At 42.1% G+C, this 12,301-nt stretch overlaps 1 protein-coding gene across 1 annotated transcript; it reads left to right on the top strand.

The window, feature by feature from the left end:
* The first annotated feature begins 8,939 nt into the window (after positions 1 to 8,939).
* On the top strand, positions 8,940 to 10,918 carry LOC139419531 (potassium channel, subfamily K, member 12 like). Its single transcript, XM_071169491.1, has 3 exons — positions 8,940 to 9,276; positions 9,903 to 10,504; positions 10,571 to 10,918. Exons 1-3 carry the CDS (start codon positions 8,940 to 8,942, stop codon positions 10,916 to 10,918), a joined length of 1,287 nt encoding a protein of 428 aa, XP_071025592.1.
* The last annotated feature ends 1,383 nt before the right edge of the window (positions 10,919 to 12,301 follow it).

Below are 12,301 nucleotides of genomic sequence, written 5' to 3'. Positions count from 1 at the left end.
AAAATCCTACAATGTGATTTTCTGGATTTTTTTTCTCATTTTGTCTCTCATAGTTGATGAAAATTACAGGCCTCTCATCTTTTTTAAGTGGGAGAACTTGCACAATTGGTGGCTGACTAAATACTTTTTTGCCCCACTTTAAATATAATACAATCCATGAGTGCAAAGCTCTTAGAGACTTACCCAGAAAGACTGGGTAAGAAAGACAGCTGTAATCGCTGCCAAAGGTGCTTCTGCAAAGTATTGACTCGGGTGTGAATTGTTATGTAAATTAGATATTTCTGTATTTCATTTTCAATACATTTGCTCAAATTTGTCATTATGTAAGGTATGAATACTTTCTGAAGTATCTTCTAGTAGCTTATGCAAGTAATACGAAGTTATGCTTCCGATATTACATAGACCCAACAGTTCCAACTCTGTTTGTTGAAATACATGTACTATATATTAGGATGAAGATAAAGATGAATCAAATGTATTGGGATGACTTTGTATATTGAGCATTACGATATGTAGAGATATTTATCTAGAAGTAATACTATGTTCAGTGCCAATGTGTCACATATTATTTGTATACTGAAAGAGTCGCATCCACCAGTTAACTGGTCAAAAAGCGATAATAACTCAATTGAAAAGTATGATTATTGTGTACTGTATGCATCCACTATTGTAGCACAACAATCAATGGCTTTCACATGATGTCAGCCAGCAGAATCTAATAATGCATAATAAGAAACTATTTAATGCGCAATACTTGCTACAGCGAACTCAGTGACAACATTATTATACTGAATGAACCAGACTGTGTGAATGGATGCTGTAACTGTCACAGTGTTGTTACATAGCCTGGCTGACAGTCTATTTCTGCTAGCCAACATGTCCTATAATTGTTTTGCCGGAAGAAACAAAACACTCAGAATGGTTCATGCACAATAGGCTTCCATTGGAGTCATGCCATCTCCTATGTGAAAGATTGATTGAGGCTATTCTGTACCTCAAACCTCAACCCAATATTGTATTGCACTACTTTCTGACATCGACTCATATTTTAATTATGTTTGTGTTATTATTGAACTGTATGAAAAATGTATATGAAATGAATGATTGCTTGCATAGAATTCCACACAGAATGTTTTCCTAAATAAAGATTATAAACTTGTTTGATTTGTTTAATTTCATGTGTGAGAAATTTGTTGAAACATGTTAAGTTCACCCCAACGTTTGAACCTGTACTAAACTGACAACGTAATTGTGAGGTGAGACATCCAAGCCAGTAGAGGGCAGTGTAACTAGCACCCATCATAACAGCTCCGTCGCCTTTGGCTTTCGTAATATAAACATTTATCCACAGAGTTTCTAAACTCAGAGGCGCAACATCGTGAAACTTCCGGGAACGCTTGCGAAACAGACTAGGCCTGGGTTTCGCAAAGGTATCGTAGCAATAACCATCTTAATTCCATTGAAACTAAATAAACGAAAGATAATTTTAGTGCTACGATGCTTTTGGGAAAATCAGCCCAGGCCGGGGTTTGAGAAGTGAAAAATTAGTTGTTCCTTTTCTCGAAATCTAAAGGCACAACGTGGATTTGAGCCAATGCATCAACGAGCTTAACGTTATTACGCCAACCTCATGAAAGTGACAAACTGACACGTTTTCATCTTCATCAAAAACAACTTTATATGGCCTTTGATTTGACGGTCTGGGTCATTCCTACTTTTCGGTACCTTTTCTGTCCCCAGGAAATATCAGTTCTTATTTAGTGTAATATGTGGATTCCAGAAGGCTTTAAATATAAGGTCAGGTGTCCTTAACCTTAAAAAACATCCAAATATGGATCCTGAAAGGGAGTTTTATGCAAGTTTTTTTGTCAGTGGATGTTGGCGTTTTTGCCATGTCCCCAGTTATCTACTTACACAATAAATATGCCATAAAATAATACACATTTTAAAATCTTTATTCATTATGTTGTAGTCCTAGTTAAAGTCTCTTTCATCAATAAAGTATTTTTCATAATTATTGTATTTATTATTTTAAGATTTTCCCTGATCACTTTCCCTGTTAGTTTGTTGAAATTCTCCATTTAAGAAAACAACCCCTTCCTACAATGACACCACATTTAGGATGTGTGGTAATTTCTTTGGTGGGAAAACTATTTTGCAAAACTAAATAAATATAAACACTCAGTTGTTAGTCTGTATGTCCCACTCATAAATGTCCACGATGTTAGGCTAAATTATGGAGAAAATGTAAATATGTTTGATAGAGAAGTTAAAATCCTGTTCAAGTGTTCACCATTTTGCTTGCCAGCTCAATCTTGCTCACTCACAGAGCTATGGCTAATTTAGGCTCAAAATTCCCACCCTGTTAGGTTCCACCCAGTTAGGATTATGCGCCTAACAAATTGGAAAATGCACCCAATATTTTTGTAAGTGCCTGAGTTTGACCAATTTGTTTTTCTGAAAGTCAAACATGCCAATTTTCTCTTAGAATACTATTTAAAATATATATATATTGTTTTTTTTCTCCAAAAGTGTTGAGGTCCACATGGCACCGCAAGAGAGGAATGACCCGTCTGCACATGACGTATTTGTACGCATGAGTTTAGCTAGCAAATGTCGCCGTGACATCGCCTAGAAGTCTGATAGGGGGAAGCAGTTCTGGCCTATCTTTATACTATACTGTCTTTGATACATAGCTAACATGAGTTATCATAAAGGTCGTGCTGTGTTAGCTAGCTAGTGTTTAAGCAATATGTTCCTCAAACGGTTTAAGTGGTAAATAGGTTATTAACGGGAGTTTCACACTTGATATGAAACGCATTTCACTATCAAATACAGGCAAAGTTACTATATTTTCGAAGTTGACACTGACTGTCAAGGTAGGTTAGTTTGCTGGTTAGCTAGCTAGCAGTTCTAGCCCAGTAAATTCGACTAGCTAGCTAGTATATAGCTACATGACTTTAAACCATAGTTTTAGTATCAGCCTGTATGTGGAATGTCTTGTAAAGTGTTCAACTTTGTGGTTTGTGTAGGTTAGCGACAAGCTAGAAGTTTTATTGATGTGACTCACTAATATAATACTGTTCCTGTAACGTTACTGTCCACTGCCTGGGATGAGTTCCGGTCCCTGACTATTCTGAGTTTATTTATCATCAGGGATATTGGTTTCATAGGCTATCATCATGAGGCTAATCAAATCTTCAGAAACACACCTATAACCATAAGATAATATAATGACAACTAACATGGCCAGATATCATTGTTTCACCAGCCACTATGATGTCTTTCTCCCATAGGTGTAGGAGACACTTCATCTACACCCTGATGCATGTGTTGTGACGGTGAGGCTGCTTCATTCTCTGTCTTCTGGTAGGTCGTCTTCCCTGGTCATCTGTGTTGCTGTTGCCCTGTGTTCCACACCATGGCACGCCACAGTAAGCTGCAGAAACAGGTGTTGTCTCTGTTCCGCCAGTTCCTGCGTGCTGGCCAGGACAAGCCAGGCTTTCTACCCAGGATCCGGGATGAGTTCCGAGAGAACTCCAGCATCAAGAAGACTGATGTCATGCACATAGAATATCTTTACCGGCGTGGACAGAGACAGCTAGACCAGCTGAAAGATGTGAACACAAAGCAACTAGGAACTTTCTCCAAACCCAAAGTAGAGAGATGACCAAAACCATTTCCTTCTCTACAGCCTCTGTTGTCGCTACCTCTAACTGGATACGTGGGCATCCGCTATGTAATTACATTAATCATTCACTTGTCAGATTACTACTCCTTTCAATCTGCAGCTGAGTAAGTGCAGTCATTGTCCTAAGCAATGGCCATGGATCTGAACTGTATGACAGCACTATTGTCCTCTGTCAGAGAGGTGGACACCACTGATGAGGATGAACATTTGAAAACTGGCCAGTTGGGTTGAGCAGACCAGTTGCTCTGGTCATTGTTGTAAAATACTTTCGTCTAGCTACATTAACCTGTTGAGTGTTTTGGATTAAAGATGATATCATCAGTATGAGAAGTGAATTTGACTATTTTAAGTCTAGCTAATACTAGTATATGCTTACGTGTCACAAGAGGTCAAGTAATGCCATTATATAATGCTTATGAATTGTACGGTAAATAAACATGAATTGTCACATACACCAGATAGGTGAAGTGAAATATGTTGTTTTATAGGGTCAGCCATAGTAGTATGGCGCCCCTGGAGCAAATTAGGGTTAAGTGCCTTGCTTAAGGGCACATCGACAGGTTTTTCACCCTGTTGTCTTGGGTATTCAAACCAGTGACGTTTCAGTAGCGGGCCCCACGCTCTAACTGCTAGGCTACCTTCCACTCACAGGTGGCATCACACAAATTAGAAATGCCTGAGTAATTTAGATATTACTGTCAGAACCAGAAAGTAGCTCAAGCTAACAGCCCAATCCCAAATGGAACCCTTGACCCAAGTCCCTATGCACTTGTGGAAATCTGAAATGATTTGGTTGGTATAAGCAATATGGTGAAACTTCAACCTAGCATATGAGAGGGCAAGGTGCAGCTATTAGCATATTAGTTGCACCTGTTAAATCCTCTCAGATCTCAAGTGTAGGGTTTACTATAGGGGGATATCTCAATTGCATTTCCTTGACTCCTCCTGTCCTCTCTCCTCACCTCATTCTCAAAACCCATTGGAGGAGAAGGTCAGAGGGGTGTGAGGAGAGAGGACATGAGGAGGAAATGCAATTCAGATTCTCCCTAGGGGTCCATTTGAGATTAGGTCATAATCTTGACAGCTCAATATGTAAGGCTCTCGCTTTAGCCGCTAGGTGGCGGTAATATGGGTAGATCTCAGCACATGAACTAAATGCAGAAGCAAAGATGGTGGACAAATGAAAGATGCCGTTTACCATTGAGAAAATGGTCAGTTCTGGTCTGCTTAACGGGTTGTCTCGAAGGCACCAATGTATTAGCAGCTGGCTCTGGTCTATTTAGTTCAGGGATGGGCAACTGGTGGCCCCTTTAATGTCCCCCAGATCAATCCCCACCTCCCCTCCTCTAAATTTATCATGGTTGAATTACTTTGTTAGTAATCTCACTAGGATATCATATTAAAAACGGCAAACAATTCTCTCCACCCTATGGCAAAATGTGTAGAATTGCAGGAAATTAGCTGTAAAACTGTGGCACCTCATGATGAATTCAGATTTTTTTGTGGCCCCCCACCCCCATCAAAGTTGCCCATCCCTGGATTAGTTAATTGACTGTGTAACACTGTATAGGAACACCTGCTCTTTTCATGACAGACTGACCAGGTGAATCCAGGTGGAAGCTATGATCCCTTATTGATGTCACCTGTTAAATCCACTTCAATCAGTGTAGATGAAGGGGAGGAGACTTTTGAAATAAGGATGTTAAGCCTTGAGACATGGATTGTGTATGTGTGCCATTTAGAGGGTGAATGGGCAAGACAAAAGACTTAAGTGCCTTTGAACAGGGTATGGTAGTAGGTGCCAGGTGCACCGGTTTGAGTGTGTCAAGAACTGCAACGCTGCTTTGTTTTTCACACTCAACAGTTTCCTGTGTGTATCAAGAATCCAATCAACTTGAGATAACTGTGGGAAGCATTGGGGTCAACATGGGCCAGTATTCCTGTGGAACGCTCTCGACACCTTGTAGAGTCCATGTCCTGATGAATTGAGGCTGTTGTGACTGCAAAAGAGGGTGCAACTTAATATTAGGAAAGTGTTCCTAACGTTTTGTACACTCAGTGTATATAGCCTTATTTAAGGTAGATAATTGTCTATCCATTGTATGTTGTCTTTGTCTATTTTCTAATATGATACCTATTGCCTTATTTTAATTATTGTAATGAATGTATATTAAAAGCAGTGGTGGAGAAAGTACCCAATTGCCAAATGACAAGGTAAAGTGAAACTCAGTAAAATACTACTTGAGTAAAAGTAAAAAAATATTTTGTTTTAAATGTAAATGCTGAAGTATACTTAATTATCAAAGGTAAACGTATAATGATTTTAAATTCCTTACAAGGTTTCACAAACTCTGTGCACGTTTAATTTTTTTGCCCTAACACTACACAACTGATTAAAATAATAAACTTATCATCAAGCTTTGATCATTTGAATCAGCTGTGTAGTGTTAGGGGAAAAACCAAAACGTGCACATTAAAAATGCTGTATTAAGCATACCAGACTACATGATTTTCTTGTGTTTTTTAATTTATGGATAGCCAGGGGCACACTGCAACACTCATCATTTACAAATGAAGCATTTGACCAGAGATGTTTTCTTGATATGTGCATGATTTGGACCATTTTCCTGTCCTGCTAAGTATTCAAAATGTGATGAGTACTGTTGTCAGGGAAAATGTATAGAGTAGAAAGTACATTATTTTCTTTAGGAATGTAGTGGAATAAAATGTAAAAGTTCTTAAGAATATAAATAGTAAAGTACAGATACCCCAAAACACTACTTAAGTAGTACTTAAGTATTTTTAAGTGCTTTACACCACTGATTTAAAGGGAGACTGTTCTGTTGCTTTTTAGGCAAATTATTGAACACAAGATAACTCATGTCTTCATTCGTATGACCTAGACTTCATACATCAGGTTTTTGCCAAAAGATAAAGAGTGGGTTGTGATTTAGGGACATTGCCATGTTTCATTCTGTCCATAGCACAATGCATGATACGTGTGGTAAGTGCTACATGAAAAATTGAAGAGCAGCATGAACACAAGACTACAGCACTAAACATCATATGCTCTTAAAAAAGGCTAATGAACACAAGACTACAGCACTCAACATCATATGCTCTTAAAAAAGGCTAATGAACACAAGACTACAGCACTCAACATCATATCCTCTTAAAAAAGGCTAATGAACACAAGACTACAGCACTAAACATCATATGCTCTTAAAAATGGCTTGACTACACACACTGATATGTGATCTGAAATCACTAGAAGAAGTGTATTTTGCAGGTGTAAATGCAGGTGTCACTCTTTCATGCATGGCCTCTTTCTTCTGCACCTGGACACTCAGTGCTCCAGTGTCCTTGCATGAAGCCATGCCCCTCTAGTACCCCTCAGCCCTCATCCAAGATTAAAGGCAGACAGACAAACACAAAAGAGAACAAAGCCATCCTTCCCACACAACCTACAACAGAGAGGACTTATACCTGAGGCATTTGGGACAGAAACGAAGGAGAGAGGAGAACATACATTGTATGTTGGTTGTCTGAAAAATATACTTAGTTAATCACTTGGTAAACTCCTGATAAGAGTATCATCAATAAGCTGTGAACCACTTCAAACGCCACATTTGCAATCAGATGTTGCAGGGATAAATACCATGCAAAACTTTCTCTAAAAGGAATTGAGCTGTTGAATAAGAAGTCGTTGTGTTTTAATCAGTTTACAGTCCAGATCCAGTGTTTTAATCAGTTTAGATATTTGCATATCAATAATATATTGAAGACCACCAGTCTCACTGCCCAGTGAGGAGGAAATGTTAGATTGAATGTTGATTACAGGTTGGAGGACCTGAATAGAAAAGCTTCTAAAATCAAGAAATGATTATTACACCAATCAAGGTATGCTTGCACACATGGGTTTTATCCCTCTGATCTCACCCTGCCTCTCCCTGCCCCCCCCCATCTCTCTCTCTCTCTCTCTCTCTCTCTCTCTCTCTCTCTCTCTCCGCCTCTCTCTCTCCCTGCCTATCTCTCTTTGCCTCTCTCTCTCTCACTGTCTCTCCCTGTCTCTTTCTCTCTGCCTCTTTTCTCTCTCTCTCTCTCTCTCTCTCTCTCTCTCTCTCTCCGCCTCTCTCTCTCCGCCTCTCTCTCTCCCTGCCTATCTCTCTTTGCCTCTCTCTCTCTCCCTGTCTCTCCCTGTCTCTTTCTCTCTGCTCTCTCTCTCTCTCTCTCTCTCTCTCTCTCTCTCTCTCTCTCTCTCTTCCTGCTTCTCTCTCTCGCTCCCTGCCTCTCTCTCTCTCACTTTCTCTCACACACACACACACTTAAACAACGAATATATTTAAGTCTGTGATGGAAACATTTACGGATCAGATTGCTTCTCCACATCTCCCCCATCTCCATGGTCACTGATCATCAGATCCTTGGAAATGTGTACCCAGCGCAGGTAGGCTACCTGGAACCGCAGATCAAGTCTCACCATGACGATGGGCAAAAACAATTTGAATAAATTGTGGAATCATCGGATTAATCAAGATATATAAAATCAGGTATGTTTTTTCTCTCTTTATATTTCAGATAATATATGATATTAATTATCAAAGAGCCTTATGAACATTTAAATTATGAGAAGTGTAGGCTTTTGTGATGTTTTTGATTTTCAGGCATAGTAAAGAGCTCTAGTGGTTCATGATGGGTTTACTTTACACGACAGATATCAGTAAATTCATATACACATTTTGAGAAAAGATGGAAAAATGATTTGCACTTGTTGATTGGAAACAATGTCAATACCAAATGAATTGCCCAATGGTACCGATATCTTGTTCACAGACCAGTGCAGGATTCCAGAGTCTTACACAGTGACCAAACAGTCAGGAGTTCTCTTCTATCAGTGGGCACATCATCACACAGCTGACAATCTGTGAAACTGTTCATCAGATTCGGAACTCATAAGGAACGTGAATGACGACTCAGGACATTACACCACATTGAGAGAGCTCTGGATGGACCAACCATCAACGTCCCCTGGCCTTGGGGGCCAGCTGTGTGTAGGTTCTCTGTGTGGGTACCCAGTTTGCTTTAGCACATTAGGGCTTGTTAAGCGTGTTGTGTGTGTGTGTGTGGTAGTTTGGTGTGTGTAATGTATGTGTAGTGAGTGATCTGAGTGGCGTTAATAAGGCGGGCTCAGACAGGCAGTGTATGTTAGTGCGGTGGTTCGTGTATCTGTGCCGGGCCAGCTGCACTCATGGCTCGTAAACGGGATGGTGGCTGCTGCCCCCTGCCCCTCAATGAGGACAATGCCCGCTTCTGCCTGCTGGCAGGGCTCATCTTGCTCTATCTGCTGTGTGGGGCAGCTGTGTTCTCCGCCCTAGAGCGCCCCTCTGAGCTCCGCGCCCGCCTCCTCTGGGACCAGCAGCTGGCCAACTTTACCCTGAGCCACCGGGTGAGCCTGGGAGCCCTGCACTCGCTGCTGCGCCAGTATGAAGAGGCCAACGGGGCCGGGATCAGAGTGGATGCTCTTAGGCCCCGCTGGGACTTCTCTGGAGCCTTCTACTTTGTCGGCACGGTGGTGTCCACCATCGGTGAGTTGGACAGCTGCTCTCCTTGAGGGTCAGAGTCAGGCTATTTTAGATGCAGTTCTTTGTTGTCATGTAGATGCAAACATCCGAACACAACTGTCTCAACAGATACACAGTATAATGTAGAGGATGTATTGAGTAGATGATGGGGGTGAAGAGAGAAGAGAGGAGGCTACGGGGATTAGCTGGATGATCGGTTAGACACTATTGTCAAATTAGTTTAATTTCAATTAAATGTTTGCATGTGAGGTTGATGTGCTTTACTATGACTTTTTCAATGTGATCACTACTCATGACTGAACAATGCCCCCATTTTTAACAGACAACAGGATTGCCATCTCATCCCTTCACCTCCCTAAACTCCTGTTTTCATGACTCATTCAGTCTCCCTTATTTTTAGTTTATGTTAACATAATTTGGAAGTACCCAGTACTGTGAAATGATTATCCCTCACTAATATCAGCTACATTCATAGCATGAAGCCAAAATGCTAATATCAATATCGATGCTAATATCTCCACGTCTTTTGTCATCTCGACATGTAGTGCTAATTAAGAACAACTGTAAGGGCACTTAATTGACAAACAATTTTCACATTGACCCTTCTCTTTTGTACTCTTTCCCACCAGGCTTTGGTATGAACACCCCAGCTACCATCCCTGGTAAGATATTCCTGATCTTCTACGGCCTCATCGGCTGTGCCGCCACCATCCTCTTCTTCAACCTCTTCCTGGAGAGGATCATCACCATGCTGGCCTACATCATGCGTTGGTGCCACGAGCGGAGGATGAGGCGCTCGGGGTTGGGGGCTGTGTCAGGGGCCGAGGAGCCCCGCAGTGAGGAGGACAGTCTGGAGGGCTGGAAGCCCTCTGTCTATTACGTGATGCTGATCCTGGGGGTGGCGTCTGTGCTGATCGCCTGCAGCGCCTCCTCTCTGTACTGCTCCATGGAGGACTGGAGCTACATGGACTCCCTGTACTTCTGCTTCGTGGCCTTCAGCACCATCGGCTTCGGGGACCTGGTGAGCAGCCAAAGGGAGCACTATGAGGCCCAGGAAGCCTATCGCCTGGGCAACTGCCTCTTCATCCTCATGGGCGTGTGCTGCATCTACTCGCTCTTCAACGTCATCTCCATCATCATCAAACAGACTCTCAACTGGATCCTGGCCCGGCTGGCTTGTCCAGGCCGACGCTGTCCCTGCTCGTGCCCTAAGAGAGGCCTCCGCAGGCGGGTCTGCTGCCCCTGTCTCCATAAAAAACACTCTGGCTTGAGGCCTCCACCTGCACGACTCCGCCAGCAGCACTTCAAACGCAACGCCGTGCAGCCCACCCCGTCCCAAGTCCCCACAGGGCGACATCGCTACACGGACGGCTCGGTGGAGACAGTGTGCGACAGCGAGACGGACGCCGGAGCGGGGGTGGACGGGGTCGCTGGGGGCCGGCGTCTCTCTGGGGAGATGATTTCGGTGAATGACTTCACAGCGTCCAATAAGGTGTCTTTGGCACTGCTGCAGAAGCAGCTGTGTGAGACGGCCCAGCAGGGCCCTAGGCAGAGCCACGTTCCTCGCCACAATGGCTTCTCTGGGGGGGTGGGTGCATTCGCCATTATGAACAACCGCCTGCAGGAGACCAGTGTGGACAGGTAGTCCCACCTGACCCCAACCAAACCTATTCACACCAACTCAGAAATAAAGCACTGTTTGTGTGGGTTATTGAAATATGACTGCAGTTTGACTGGATGCTGGATCTTCTCCTGTTATGTCTAAAAAAAAACTAGCAACGTTTCATCCTCAGAATGAGCATTGTTTGTAGATCAAACAGTAGTGAAACAGAACAGTTGGATGCCACGGCTGGCCATACATATTTGCCAAATTTGTTTTCAATGTAAATCATATTGAGGTCAGCTAGATTTCTAGTTGTAGACATGATTATAGCCCACAGCATATCTCTGTTCTGTCTGACAGCTTCTCAGAATGCCAGACATTCATGACAATCACTGATCTCCTATTGAGACAGAATGATCCCGTTTGGTTCTGTGGGGGAGATGCGGTGGACAGACACCTTCCATTTCAACAGCATATGTCTGGAGAGGGTTTGAGAGGCTCAAGTGATTGGCAGGAATGCAATGCTGAACGCAATCAGGCTTTGTGTGGAGTATGGAGATGTGGAGGGGGTCTGGAGGAGACCCACTGATTTATGAGAGCCTTTCAGATGTGTCCTGAGCTCCTCCACAACACAATGGATTTGCGTGGGGTGGCATCAGTGAACATAGAAATGTACCCATATTCTGTATTTGTATCCTGTCACCTAATGTCTAGGGCTCTGCTAGAGAACCTGTTGAATATGTATCACGGTTCAATTGTGTTGCGTTAATTAGATAGAAAGCCCTCAGACACACAGTATGAGAGCTGTAAAAGGAAGATAAAACCTCTTCATCTTCTGAAGGCTGAGATGGAGGTCACATTAAAATGCAATGCAATCATCAAGATAACTCTGACAAATAGGATATTGAAATAAAGCACATTTAATCAAATATAGCATTTGGAAAGGTATTTATGTCAATAAATGGTGTGAGAGTGTGACTATCTCATCCAATTTTTATGGATTGCCAATTTTCTGTGTTCATTTTAACAGTATCTAACTGATCAGGGCCCCTCACGCGTATGCAGGTATTTCCCTCAAGAGTCACCTTGATCATGCATACTTATCTCTTTACAACATGAACATCACGTACCATATTATCCTCACCAAGGTGTTTCATAGCACACTTTTAAACAGGAAAGTTCAAAAAGAAGAAGGCTGAACACTTTTTTATTTAGAGACAACTCCTCCTGGTGGACATACATGAAATGAAGTCTCTTCGTTGTCTGTGATTTACCATCCGGCAGTAATCATTTAAAACACAGTAAAACCTTTAATGATCTGGCATATCAAAATATTTGTCATTATAAATACGTATTTGAAAGCCACTTGATGGAGATGTAAGTGGATGATGTGGTGCTCTCTAGTAAATTCTCTGCAAGTTCTTA

This window comes from Oncorhynchus clarkii, chromosome 10 (assembly GCF_045791955.1).
Source record: "Oncorhynchus clarkii lewisi isolate Uvic-CL-2024 chromosome 10, UVic_Ocla_1.0, whole genome shotgun sequence".
NCBI lineage: Eukaryota > Metazoa > Chordata > Actinopteri > Salmoniformes > Salmonidae > Oncorhynchus > Oncorhynchus clarkii.
The sequence above is the reverse complement of the archived record's forward strand: the minus strand, read 5'-3'. Positions and strand labels throughout refer to the sequence as shown.

Bases quoted from the DNA above. Each gene is read 5' to 3' on its own strand.
- LOC139419531 (XM_071169491.1), top strand. From the start codon at position 8,940: ATGGCTCGTAAACGGGATGGTGGCTGCTGCCCCCTGCCCCTCAATGAG. The intron at 9,277-9,902 runs GTGAGTTGGACA...CTTTCCCACCAG, and splicing joins CACGGTGGTGTCCACCATCG to GCTTTGGTATGAACACCCCA. The intron at 10,505-10,570 runs GTCTGCTGCCCC...CGACTCCGCCAG, and splicing joins AGAGAGGCCTCCGCAGGCGG to CAGCACTTCAAACGCAACGC.